The sequence below is a fragment of the Perca fluviatilis genome, chromosome 20 (assembly GCF_010015445.1).
Source record: "Perca fluviatilis chromosome 20, GENO_Pfluv_1.0, whole genome shotgun sequence".
NCBI lineage: Eukaryota > Metazoa > Chordata > Actinopteri > Perciformes > Percidae > Perca > Perca fluviatilis.
Window position 1 is genome coordinate 30,587,441 of NC_053131.1, and position 14,065 is coordinate 30,601,505.

The 14,065-nt window shown below is 41.7% G+C and overlaps 1 protein-coding gene across 1 annotated transcript in view; it reads left to right on the plus strand.

The window, feature by feature from the left end:
• The first annotated feature begins 420 nt into the window (after positions 1-420).
• Positions 421-14,065, plus strand: part of gabra2a (gamma-aminobutyric acid type A receptor subunit alpha2a) — a 31,095-nt gene continuing 17,450 nt past the window's right edge. The window contains exons 1-4 of the mRNA XM_039785907.1: positions 421-710; positions 1,002-1,078; positions 5,519-5,631; positions 7,457-7,524. Of these exons, the coding sequence (XP_039641841.1) occupies positions 1,011-1,078; positions 5,519-5,631; positions 7,457-7,524 (249 nt within the window). The 5' untranslated portion in view covers positions 421-710; positions 1,002-1,010. The remainder of the gene's footprint in view (positions 711-1,001; positions 1,079-5,518; positions 5,632-7,456; positions 7,525-14,065) is intronic.

Below are 14,065 nucleotides of genomic sequence, written 5' to 3' on the forward strand. Positions count from 1 at the left end.
GTTGTAGCAGTTCAGGGATGCGGGCGTAGCTGGGCGTTGCGGGGCATAAAGAAGTCTCAATATATTTACACTTTGACGCAATAAGTTTAAATAGCAACAACAACAACATGAACCAAGTCGAATTTTATTGAAATAACATTATCTAAAAATAGTAACTGCATGTTTCTTTTCATAAATGTTTCTCATTAGTTTTGGCTGTGCGAATTCTGCTTGAGGTCCTCAAAGGACTTGGCAGGATCTGGATTATTATGGTCCCTAAAGTTCAGATTTGGCAATGTTCTTCTCTTTTCATTTAATTAATTAAAGTAGTAACTAGCCTATAACACCCATTGACATCCGTAAATGCGATTTAATGCGCTTTTTTAAATGCAATGTGCACGTTGGTTTCCATCGCACTGATAAATATCTCATTAGCAGGAAATGGAGGCTTTCCGAGCGGCGGAGCCCTGCGCCTCTGTATGTATCCGTCAGTGTGCTGCTGTGCTACAATAGGACGCTGCTCTTTGTACACTTTGCTCTCAGGTCAGTCTGTGGCTGAGCTGTGTGGACCCCCTGTTGGAGGAGCTGACAGAATGGACGGACAGTAAACGCATCTCTCCGGGTTTCTATACGCTCTCTATTTTTTCTGCCGAAGGCTTTTTCATCTCCACTGTGTTTAGTCACTGTTCAGTCTCTCTTGGCAACCCTCGGGGACACCTGTCGCGTGTCAGGTAGGCAGAATCAGTCGATAATGACACTTAATTGGACGCATTTAAAAGAAAAAAAAAAAAAAGCGGTGGAGAAAGCTCATTGTTCAGCCAGTTTTTGGATCGGGAGTTGGGCTTTGCAGATTCTTGGATTGAAACGGAACAGAACCCCAGTTTTAAGTAGACCAAGCCGCTGTAATGTCTGTCTTTATGGAGCCAGATATCGGCGCTGGGTGCGTTTATTTGCAACAGCTGTAAGGCGGTCTGTGCCGTTTTTTACCGTGTAATTACGCGCGTTTCCCGTCTCGTTTGCAGGTTTCAGCAATGAGAGGACGATGGAGCTCACATTCCATCTCTATATTGGTCTCTTTGATCGTACTGTGGCAGACACGGTAAGTTGGATATCCCTGATGTGTTTTTTTTTCTTCTTTTTTTATTATAAATGAACATTAAAAAAAAAACACCGCTCGGACGGCGGACTGACCGCGCGCACAGGCAGCGTAGCCTACACGGCTCTTTGGCTTTCAACCGAAAGGCCATTTAACGGGATATTTAGTAGTCTAACCTAGTAGTCTAACCTTAATGAGCCACGTTTACATCTGGGTGTCCTTTCCACGACGGTTGCTCTGAGCGCAGTTCATCGCCACGTTCGGAGCGCAACACCAAAGCTCGCTGATAAATCTATCTATTAAAGGGTTATTTTCATATTAGGAAAATATCACAAATAGCTCAATGCTTTACGCAGTTCCATAAGAGTTGTTAAGACGTGCAGGTAAGTTCGGCTCCTCGATATTAGACCAAGCATCCATTTATTGAGAGAAATCTCAACTTGTGGTGCACTTCGACGAAAAAGATGGTAGGCAAGTAAAAGGGCAACCCGTTTTCAAAAGTTTAAATCCTAATTCAAAATAACTGAAGCAACACATTGGTACCCCATTAATCTGTATGGTATTACATGGGGTTACAACGCTTATACTAAGAAAAGAACAGCTGCGATAATTAAAACAGGTTATCCCCCATCAAACTGAAAATAGGCCTACTATTCTATGGGAATTAATTTACCAAATTATTTGTTTTCCTTAAAAAATAAGTAAATAAATAACTAAAAAGACAACAAAGGAAATTCATTTTGAGACTTGTGTGTTTAAAGAGTCAACAAATAGAAGATTAGGCATTTTGTCACAATGTTCTGCCTCAGTGCATCACAATCCTTTATTTTTCATATTGGATTAAGGAGCCCTTTACATTACCGTGTTAGATTCTTGTTAACAAGTAAATATTAGTGTTACTTCTTACTTTATGAATGGCTAAAGTAGACTGACTCTGTAACAAGCTGCCCTATCAACACGCTACTCCACTCATGACAATTAAAAACATTGGTAACACTTTAGAATACAGTCGTCAACAAACAGTCAGTGTAAGGTGTTGTATGGAGTACTAACTAGTACAGTAGCCTGTGTACTGATAGTACCTGCAGCTACAAGGCAACAGGATGTGAAGTAAGGGAATACGGGGTAATAATCTGGGAACTTAAGAATTATTCATACTGTAGGCATTTGTTAACTAACGTGTACAAGATCCAATATTACGGATATTGTGATTTATTTCAGAATTACCCTATACCGCTTACCAACACTAGAGGGGTACAGATGATAACAAAATGAGGATAGGCAAACTATATATTTCTTTTAACTACAGGGCAACTTTATGTTTATACCTAATACAAACAGGGGTTGAGGGAACATACTGTAGGTATATGTAGCCTATGAGTAAGTTGTAAAGTAGGCCTACTTTCAGTATTGGGTTCAACATTATACGTACTGACTCAAAGGCTTTGAGTCACCTGTGCCTGCCGAGCCTCCGTCCCTGAAGTCGGACTATAGCCACATGTCATTTTTTTAATGCCACAATATTTAATATGAATGAATCATGAGCTCATACAACCACTGAATCTTGTGCGGCAAACTGCCCCCACACGCACGCACGCCTACTGTACAAACCAGGCAGGGGCAGATCTACTGGGGTGGCATAGGGTGGCAAATGCCACCCTAAAAGAAAGCCTTGCCACCCCTGCTGCCACCCCAGTTTGCAGCAACGAATTAGATGGCCAATTTGACCATTTACGAGCGTGAATCTCGAGTTTTCTTTCCCCTCTCACACATCTGCCACTCCTCACCTGTGTCTTACCTTAATGCCTATCCTGTGATAACGCCCCTTCTATCGTACTTCTATCTCCTATTAAGTGAGGTCACATTGTATGGTCACCTCAAATGCAGGACATTGATTGCATGAGATGAAGTGTGTCTGTATGAGTTTGTAAATGGCAGCCTGTGCCCTTTTGTGCCCCCCCTCTCGCCACCCCATAAATATTTTTCTAGATCCGCCCCTGATACCAGGGGTTGATGCATAGACTGTATAAGTGAAGCCAAAACATCTGGATCGTCCCCTGGTGGCCGGCTGCAGTATAGGTCATAAACCCCGCCCCCTTCATGTTAGCAGACGGGACATGAACCAAACTAAAAAATCAAAATACACGTCAAATACATTTTTCCCCACAGATGGTTTCTGTCATTTTAGGTAGTTCTGATCACGCTGGTGTAATTTAAGTGTTCATATGTCTGACACGTTTAGTTTTTTATTAGTTATTTGATGCTATAGAAACGGGGGGAAATGTCACGATTGACAGCTGTGATTGACTTGCGATTGGTCGGGCGGGTGTATGGGTGTATGTTTTTGATATTGCTGCTCCACCGCCTGATTACTGCGCAGACTCTGGCTCAAAAAATTACAAGATGGCGGTGCTCCTATCCGGGATATTTTGGCTTCACTTCTGTACAGTGGGAGGAAGTGGAAATAGTGCACTATAGCGTGTGTATAGTGTGTTCGCCATTTTGTAGTGGTGTTCAAATGCTCCGCGGTTACATTCATTCACTATATTGTCCACTATAAAATACACACAATGCACTGCTAATATGAGTGTACATACGACGTACCCTACATTTTACTCCCGTATACCACAATGCAACGCGGCCGTGTTTTTCCGGCAGATAAGAAAAAGCACCGGCAAAAACTGTAAAGGAAAAATGGAGCGGGTTTTCGTTTCTAAACCGTGGAAATGTAACATGCAACATATATAATATACAACTTTTACTCTCCTCCTGAGTGCTCGTTTTGTTTCAGGGTCATATTAGAAGTATTTTTCTTTGTGTTTGTTTACATGATGCCGGGCGCGCCCGCCTCCGTCACACACTTAACCGGAGCATCTACTGATGCAACGATATTTTCAGTGAGGGTCCGAAATCTCGTTTGGTCGCTCCCTATATAGTTCACTATTTAATAAACACTACATAGGGAATAGTGAGTGAGTGAACAAGGGAACGGTTTCGAAACACAGCTCATGTTTTACACACACACACACGATGTTGGCAACTTTCTCAGCGGCTGCTCTGGCAGCAGCACAGCCTCTCTTCCTCCCTCTGCTCTCTCGCCGTGCGCACGCAGGCAGGACTCAGTTACTATGGTTACGGGCATCTGTGTCGCCAGGTCATTTTGTCAGGGCTTAACCCTGAATGTTTCGAGTGTAGACCCAAAAAATCATTGTAAATGTAAGCCAGTGTGTGTGAATTTGATGTAGTCTTGCTAACCGGAACAGCCTGTCAAAATGAATGCAAGATTCTACATTTTTTTAACGTAACTATTTATAATTAATCTGGAAAGTACACAACAGTTTTTAAAGTACACATTTACATTTTTCAATGGTTAAGACTTTGCATGTAGATAAGGTGCCACAGTGCATGAAAAAGCATCAAAATAGAGCTTGTTTATCCCAAAATGGAACTCTAGTCATTGCACTATATCTTAATTGAAATATGATTTGATGAGCTATGGGTCTTGTCATAACTTTCAAACTCAGCATGTCTCTGTTAACGATATATTATTCTTTTTTTTTAACCTTTATTTATCCAGGTAAGTCGAACGATGAACTATCACATTCACACAGTTACACATTCATACCTGGAAGCTGCCCGGTACAACCACAGTCTGATCTGCTGGTCACTGAGCAGCTCCACTGGAGCGGTTGAGGTTAAGGGCCTTGCTCAAGGGCACCTCAGTGGTGGTAATGAGGAGGGACAAGCGCTGCTCTTTCACTTTCCCCACTCAGATTTTATCCTGCCGGTCTGGGGATTGAACCGGCGACCTCGCGGTTTGTTTTTTGTTTGTTCATGTTCACATCCATACAGGGATAGTAGTATACGGCTGTTAAAACATAGTAAAATATACGTATTTTCTAACACGCTGGTATCAGATTGGTTCTCGGTATTGGCCAATACGCAAGTTCAGGTATTGGAATCGGTATCGGGAAGGAAAAAATTGTATCGGAACATCTCCACTTCAAATGAGGTTTTATAGGACATTATTTTATTTGTTTTTTTTCTAATGTGTACGTATGTAGCTCTTTTAATATATACGTTTATGTTGAAGCTTCTTCAGTTTGATCCGGACCGAGACCGAGAAATTTTGGCCTTTTGGTCCGACCAGAAGAGGTGGTCTCGGACCGGATCAAACTGAACCATACACCTGTAATTTTGGTTTGGATCAAACTGAAAAGTCCGAAGGTCCGGACCAAACGAGGTAGGTGTGAAAGCCCCCTTAGTCTTTAAATCGTAGAGCTTTTAATTCATTGAAAAAAAGAGTTTGTTGGGATAAAATGGATGCGATATAGCAGGTAGACATTACCAAGATGTCATCACCCACAGTTCTTAGTAGGAAGTATATTTCTTTAGCTGATTTAGAGGTCTCTTTCCATAATCACACGTTTGTCTTTTATGTAGGTCAAAAGCAGATTCCAATTCAACACGTAACGTCAAAGACATCACAACCTTCACCAAGATCCTGGACAGTCTGCTGGATGGATATGACAACAGACTGAGACCTGGCCTGGGAGGTAAGAGGGAAGACCATTCACTTACTTGGTGTGTGCACCAGTAAAGGGCTTCTCCAGTAATTTACTATTGCCCTAATCTCGCTTTGCCAGACCTTCCTCCACAGCGCTGCGGAGGAGGGTCTGGCTAGTCCACACAGCGTTCCGCGATGGGAGAAAAACGTGCTCTGGTTTATCGGCATTTCTTTAAACCAGTCACAATCGTCATGGGCGGAACTAAGCGCCCATGACTCGGGAAGGAACTTATTTTGGTGGAACGTGTGTACGTTCAAAAGTAGTTTTAGTCGTGCAACAGAAAACTCTGACTGGACAGATAGTCTAGCTAGCTGTCTGGATTTACCCTGCAGAGATCTGAGGAGCAGTTAACCATAGTCCATAATCCACCGCAGTTTAGAATTACAACACAAAGAAAGCCGAAGGTAACGGACATCTGGGTGAAAAGAGCGTGATCCAGAGGAATTTCCGGCAGCACCAGAGCAATCACAGAAGTGGAACGTCATCAATATAGACTACTATTGCCCTTTAATAAAGTTGGGACAGATTTCAAAAGGAATGGTCAAAAATCAATGCAGCAGAAAAGGAGATATCCTGACTTTTATTCCCTAGTTTAGGTCAAACTACTTAAACACTGGATCCTACATTCTCCTTAACGCAATTGATTTAAGACTTTCATTAGACTTTTCCTGTCTGGAGCAACGACAGTACATTTCCAGGATAATTGCCTCACATTTCTGATGTGCCTTACCTCCCGCTCTCTGTGTGTTGGAAAGAGCAAATGAGGTTTAACCATGTATCTAGCTAATTCAAATAGCTCACATCACTGTATTGTGTGAACAGTTAAGTTCATTTAATGTTGTTTGTGGCGTTTTCTTTTGCGGGGTGCAAATGTTCCACCAAGACAAGTTCCTTCCCAGCACCATTTAGCAGAACCACCGCCTCTGCGTCCAGAGCTTAGCGCCGCCCAAGACGATTGTGATTGGTTTAAAGAAATGCTAACAACCCAGAGCGTTTTTTTTCTCCTCTCCTGGAATGTAGCGCTACGGAGAAAGGTCTGGCAATGCGAGACTAGACTCTTCCTGTCTGGTGACTACCCAGGTCTTTCAAACTCCAAACCTGCAGTTTGTAAGTCAAGCTTTCTGTTATAAAGTTTACGTCTCCATAACTGAGATGACATAACCCAGGGTTTTTCCAGCAATAGAGGAATTTTTGGCAACCCTCCAAAGAGGTTGAGGCAACAGTTGAAAAGCTGAACATGAAGTTGAAAAGGAGAGCTACTCTCCGTTTTACCGTCCAGAGTCTGGCTGTGTCGGACTCTCTTGGTGATTTAACAGTGGTATTTAAATAATATAAATGTTTTAAGCAGTTTTGTTGATTGGGGTGACATTCACTCAAGCGTAATCAACATTTTTTTAAATCAAATTTTCAGAAATAACAGTACGCAGACCGATCATGCTTCTTGCCGTGCATAGTCACCCCCACAATTCGCATGGCCCATTGAGCCAGGAAAAACCCTGCATAACCCTGATGACATCACTACGACATCATCATGGATAGTTTTCACACACAGAGTAGGACTCAATAGTAAACTGATTATCATGTGTAAAACATACAGAGTTTAAGGCATGAATGTAAAGCATATAAACTCCATGAAAAAGATTTTTCAGTTTTTTTTTTAACCAAAGATTAAAATTATCAATAATGTGCATGCTGTTTGTAGCCAAGTGTAGAGACTTACAATCTTGCTAAACTGTCCAATGCCCTTTCCTCAGGGCAGGGACTTATAGCAGCTATGATTTTCTATAATGAATTTCACTCTTTGTCATCGCAGACCGAGTAACGGAAGTGAAGACTGACATCTATGTGACTAGTTTTGGTCCAGTGTCTGACACAGATATGGTAAGTTCACAGCCTATCTCATAATGCATCTTCTCAGGACCCGAGACAACACACACAAAGTGTAAAATGAAAAAGGCTTCAGCTCTTTGAAAGCCCCGTCTGCACACCCCAAGCCGTCAAAATAAAGGCACAGTTAGAGCTGTAACAATTCCAAATTTTGCTGCACAATTAATTGTCTCAGAAAATAAATGTCATTATAATAATAACAATAATAATAATAAAAACTAATTGTTATTTGTAGAGCACTTTTCATTGAATAAGCAATCCCAAAGTGCTACAGGAGTTTAAGAACAGGGTAAAAACAGAAGGAAACCAAAGAAATAAAGATAGACAAATAAAGAAAAATTAAGGGTTTTGCGAAAGCTTGCTCAAAATGAAAGGTTTTTAGGCCCTTCTTGAAGGAGTCAGTGGTTTGTGGAGCCCTCAGGTGGTCTGGGAGGGAATTCCATAGGCGAGGAGCCGCAGAGCAGAAAGCCCGATCCCCCATGGTGCGGAGCATGATGATTAACAATATAATTGTCGTTTTCAGTCAAATTTAAAAAGATGTCTTTGTTTATTACTTTTTCAAACAAATAAAAGTTTTGAATGAATTCTGAATGAGTCATGTGACCCAGATAAAATATAATAACATAAATACACAGCATATCAAGTAAACCACGCCTCTTTCTTATCATAACTCCTTATCATCACATTTTGTCTAACTGTAGACCCATCCCTTGTCATTTTCGTTGCTATGAATGTGTATAGGGTGTGTATAGGATGCCAACAACTAACAATTGAAATAATAATAAAAATATATAGTCTGACCAATAATCCAGCCCGGTCTCACGCCAGTTCGTGTAAATGTCAACGTTATTCTTAATCTATTGATACGTGTTCACGGAGACGTTTTTGTCGGTTTTTACGTGGTCGACAACACGAAAATGTAAAGTAATGTATTTCAATGGGAAGCATATTTTGTGGCCACAGCCCGAAAATGGTAGGAAGTAATATAAAAAGCCGAAAATCCGCGTAGGGAGGTTGGTCGGGGTGGTGGATGGGTCAAACAACACAGGACTTTCACCCGGGCGAGCGGGGATCGCGTCCCGCGTTTGGCGCTTTGTTTCCCGGGGATGGCGTCCCTGCGTGTGGCGTTTTGTCCCGCGTGTTACTGTGGCGCGTCTCCCGGCGTTTAAGGCGCCCTTTCCCCGTAAGGTTTTTCCTAAACCCAACCTCCGCCATACCGTTATTGTGGCGCGTCGCCAGCAGGCCGCCTGGCAGGCGCCTCCCGGCTTATGGAGCTTCCTTATCGGCCGCCCCTCGGCGTCCTTTTACCGAGAAGATAACGTGATATTTACACGTAAAAAACGAGAAAAACGTCTCTGTGAACACGTATCAATAGATTAAGAATAACGTTGACATTTACACGAACTGCCGTGAGACCGGGTTGAATAATCACTTATATAATTAGAATTTGGCACGTCTAAACTCAATCAACAATTACCATTCCTACGCCTTAAGACCTTAGCTAATGTTAGCAATTGATTGCGGTTGAACAAAGAAACCGCCGACAATTATGTAATAATTGTAACAGGCCTAGGTGCAGTTTCAAACACATATCACTTGGTTTGAAAGTGCTTGTAGGATTCTTGCTCCAGGTGCAAACAAGGAACTTGACAAAATTGCTAAGTGTAATATGTGGAAGGCTCTGAGGCACCGGAAAGACAGTTAAATTGTTACTAATAAGGATGAAATGGGGGGATGTTTCAGTAAGGTTCATAGCAAAAGCAAACAAAAGTCAAATGGACTGCATTTATATAGCGCCTTTTTACCTCATCGGACAAACGCTAAACAATTTGCCTCTCATTCTCACACATTCATACTAAGGGATGGGTACCGAATTCAATACTTTTTAGGCTCCAACCGAATTGCTTCTAAAGTATAGAGTATCGAAAAATGCCTCATCATTCAATACCCAAATTCAATACCTAAGGAGTAGATCTCATCAGAGTCAGTGAGCCAATAAGCACGCAGCGTGATTCTACCAAGATGTAATCACGTTTGATTGGCTGTCTAAAGTTACATGTCGTAGTGACACGCAGGTAAAACTCTACGTTACACAAAGAGACGTGGTAGTGAAGGGGGTTTGGTGGTGCGATACTATGAGAGCACTCAGACTGAACCAACACATCCAGAAAATCTAAACAAAGTCAATGTAGCATTAATTAGCAAAAATAATACAGAGCTAGGGGGGAAGGGGGTAATTGTATGAGATTAAATACGTACATTTACGGGAAAAAAACCTCTGATATTCTCTGAAATTAAACCCAGAACTCCGGATACTGGCGCTGTTTATCTGCATGTACGGCATTACAGCAAATTGGCTGGTTACCAGCTAATGCTAGCTAGCTTTGTTTTATTCAGTTCAATTTGAATTTATAGTGAATGTAGCTTTACAGCTCTGTAGAGCTGAGGGGAACTGCAGCGTTGGTTGTAATTCTCTTTGGCTGCCTCCCACGTTTCTTTCTTTATATCAGAATCAATTAGCACTAAAGGCCATATCAGAGTAATAAAAATGCATGACGTGCCCACATTTCATTAGAAATTAGAACCCTGTGTGAACTTTTTTTTTTACTATTTTAACTGCTCTAAGGAGTGACCGTTAAAACCGGAACCGACTACAAAAAACCATTGCCAAACACAGGGTTTCTGTCCAGGACTCAACCTGAAGAAAACTGCCTTCAAGCCGACATGATCCGTCATAAAATCTCATGGTTGCCTTGCCGGGCCAGTTTAGATGTAATGACCTACATCCAGCAGATAAAATCTTCCAGACAGAGAGCTGTCAGCTCTGCTGTCCTGTTGCTAATGGAAACCCAGCCACTCCAACCAGGACAATGATGACATGGCAAGGGTCAGACTCTCTTATTAAAGATGAGATCTGATCATCCGCTGCCATGCAGCTCTGATACGCAGCAGTGTGGTGTTCTACATATTAATGATCATTATCATATATTGGCTGTCCATCGTAAACCTCATACTGAAATTATTATAATGCGCCATTTTAATAGGATGGCACATCTTGTAGTCCTGCACATTGTATTACGATTGTCATGATGTTCTTTCAAAATCCATTCATATATTACAGCGTAGGCTGTTTTAGTTCTTGTTTCCGCTATACTATCTTACACATAGTGTACTGTAACTTCTGATAGGCTACATCCATACTACTAGGTTTTCGTTTTAAAACTAAAACGATCTCCGTCCTCATGAGCGTTTTGGCACTGTTTCAGAGCTCCATGCTAGCATGTCTGTAAGCTAGCACAGACGGTTTACATAGACTGGGTTTGTGGAGATGTGCATGAGGCTGATAACGTCCCCGGACACGGGAATTATCAGTTGAATAATACATATAAATAGCAACACTAGCATTATGGAATGCATACTTTACTGCAAAACAGCTGCTAGCTAACAAAGAAACAGCTGTAAGTTGTTATCCACGTTGAATTAACCAACTGTAGCCAAGGCTGCTTTTGTCGTTCGTTTTCTTCCGGAAAAGGGTCACATGATAGGGGCATGACGAATCAGGAAACGACACGTCGGGACTGATAAGATCAAATCGGGGAGTGAATCTGGGTGTCATTGTTTACAAAGGTAATGTGGGTTTATGTCAGTCTAGACTAAAACGCAACCCCAGAGTTTTCAAACTAAAACGGTCTGCAGTTACAGCATTGTTTCCAAACGTCACCATCTTAGGGGCTCTGAAACGCCGGAGTACATTTATAATTTATACTTTGTATTCATCCCCAGTGGGGAAAATAAAATGTGTTGTCAGAACACACTACACGCAGGCCTGAAATACACACACATGCTCAGGCCCTATATATGCACAAATGGAGAGATGTCAGAGTGAGGGGGCTGCGACTGTTAGACAGGCGCCCCGAGCAGTTGGGGGGAGGGGGTTCAGTGCCTTGCTCAAGAGCACCTTGGCAGTGTCCAGGAGGTGGACTGGCATCGCTCCAGCTACGAGTCCACACTCCGTACTTCGGTCCGTACATTCCGTACTTGGCTACTAATAGGGAGTTCTTCCTCGCCACTGTCGCACTGCTTGCTCTTGGGGGAATTATTAGAATTGATGGGACTTTGTAAATTATAGTGTGAGTGTGGTCTAGACCTACTCTCGAGATAACTCTTGTTATGATTTGATACTATATAAATAAAATTGAATTGAAATTGAATTGAATTGTACAGGGATTACAACCTGCGACCCCCCGGTTCCCAACCCAACTGAGCTACTGCTACCCCAAAGTAGAGTAGAGTGGATGCAAGGTGTATATGTGGCAAAAGATATCCGTTTTTAAACAAAAATGTATAATTTTGGATGTAGCCACAGAGTATACCACAATACACAGGGTCAACACAGGGGCTCCTGGACCTGGATTTGATTCATCAACATTTAGGGGCCGGCCTTACTTTATAGCTACACTGTAACGCTTAATGTATAAATACAGCTTAAATTAGTCGGCTGAAGCCGCGTATTAGTTTTTTTTCTGTTTTTTTTCTGGGCTATGGATTTTGTCCCCTTTCTTTTACAGCGTAGTTGTGCTATGAATTTTGTGCCCAGTATGGACAGGAGGAATGATTCCAGGGACCAGTAACTGTGCAGGTGGCATATAAATATGGATTAAGATAGGTGGGACTTTTTCATGCCTTTTAATATAGATTTCCAGTGTGTACACACAGGGAGACCCCCAACTGAACTGCTCAAATGCACATACATGGTATATGACACACACACACACACACACACACACACACACACACACACACACACACACACACACACACACACACACACAGCTTCCTGCCTTAAAAGCTTTCCTTCGTTTTTCCATCACAATCCCAGCCATCAACCCTTATCCCACCTGGCTCTTTTTCAAATATTTAAGTGGCACAGAAGCGAGGGATGGAAGTGGTCGTGATCGAGACAGCACCTTCAAAAGGAAGAAAAAAGAGAGATGGTCTCATGTTTAATTCATGCCATGTCTCCATCAAACTTGCAGCAGATCATTTCACCCCACCACTGTGTCTATCTTCCCTCTCCCTTTGATAGCTCGGCTCTGATACACACACACACAAACACACACACATACACACACACACACACACACACACACACACACACACACACACACACACACACACACACACACACACACACACACACACACACACCTCATCCCTTTCCGTGATAGATTGGACCGCCCCCCTGCTGCACCCTCTGCCTCGTTGTTTGTGAAGATTTCTCATTGCTGGATTATATATATCCTGTCTGTCCATCTGACGCAAATACTGTGAAAGCAAAAATACCTGCTTATTTTGTATGTTCGCCATTAAAAGATGAAGACATTCGGGCGCCTGGGTAGCTCACCTGGTAGAGCAGGCCCCCATACATAGAGGTTTATTCCTCGACGCAGCGGCTGCATGTCATTCCCCTTCTCTCTCCCCTTTCATGTCTTCAGCTGTCTTATATAAATAAAGGCCTAAAATGCCCAAAAAATAATCTTCAAAAAAAAGAAAAGAAAAAAAAGATGAAGACATTCTAAAGCCTTCTATTTTGAATGACAGATGTTCAGATCTTTCAACTATTACGTCCAAATGAAATGAAATGGCATTAAATGGCTTGTTACAATTGTCGGTTACAGCACACATATCTGTAAGCGACTTGGTTTTCTTAGAGAAAGAATGTGGGCACAAAAGTGGGAAATGGCGTAAAAATCTGAACTATAAAACTGTAAAAAAAAAAAAAAAAATGGTCCAGATCTGGATCTCAGGTGGAGGCAAAAAAATAGCTCACAATTCTTAAAGGTGGACTGAGCAAGCTTTATGTGTATTATTATTATTATTATTATTATTATTATTATTATTATTATTATCTATTATTTATTATTGTTGTTTTACAACTATTTTAATTTCTGTTGTTCACTAAGATAAAAGATTGCGTATGTTCACTCTTTGCTCATGTACAAAATGTTTGTTTGTGGAGCATTTGGAGAAACCTTCTACAATATAAGCAACGTAGGTGTTCTGATTCGAGTGTTTAGCTTAATGCAGCATGTATAATGGTACCGCTTAGAAAATATATTTAGACACTTACATGTATAGCTATTTTCTTGGTGTCATTGTGCATGTTTGTTGTCTTTAAGAAAATGAAAATAAAGGGTTAAAAAAAAAAAAAAAAAAAAATAGCTCACACAGCTGGAAAAGGTAGCCTCAATAAAACGGGGAAACACGTGCGTGTGGCAGCCATCGCGGTTTCTCCAGTGGGCTTTGTGCCCTGACATCACAGACCCGCTGGAGCGATTTTACACACAAAAACTAAATAACAACTAAAATCATATCTGATGATATACGCACAGTATATTCAGATATTAATAAAAACTACAACATTTTCGTACGCATGTATCAGAGTTTCCATGCAGGTGCGCACATTCTCCCGTCAAGTCTGTTTCCAGAGCACGTTTTGTCTCCCATCCCGTATTGCTGTGTGGACTAGCCAGAC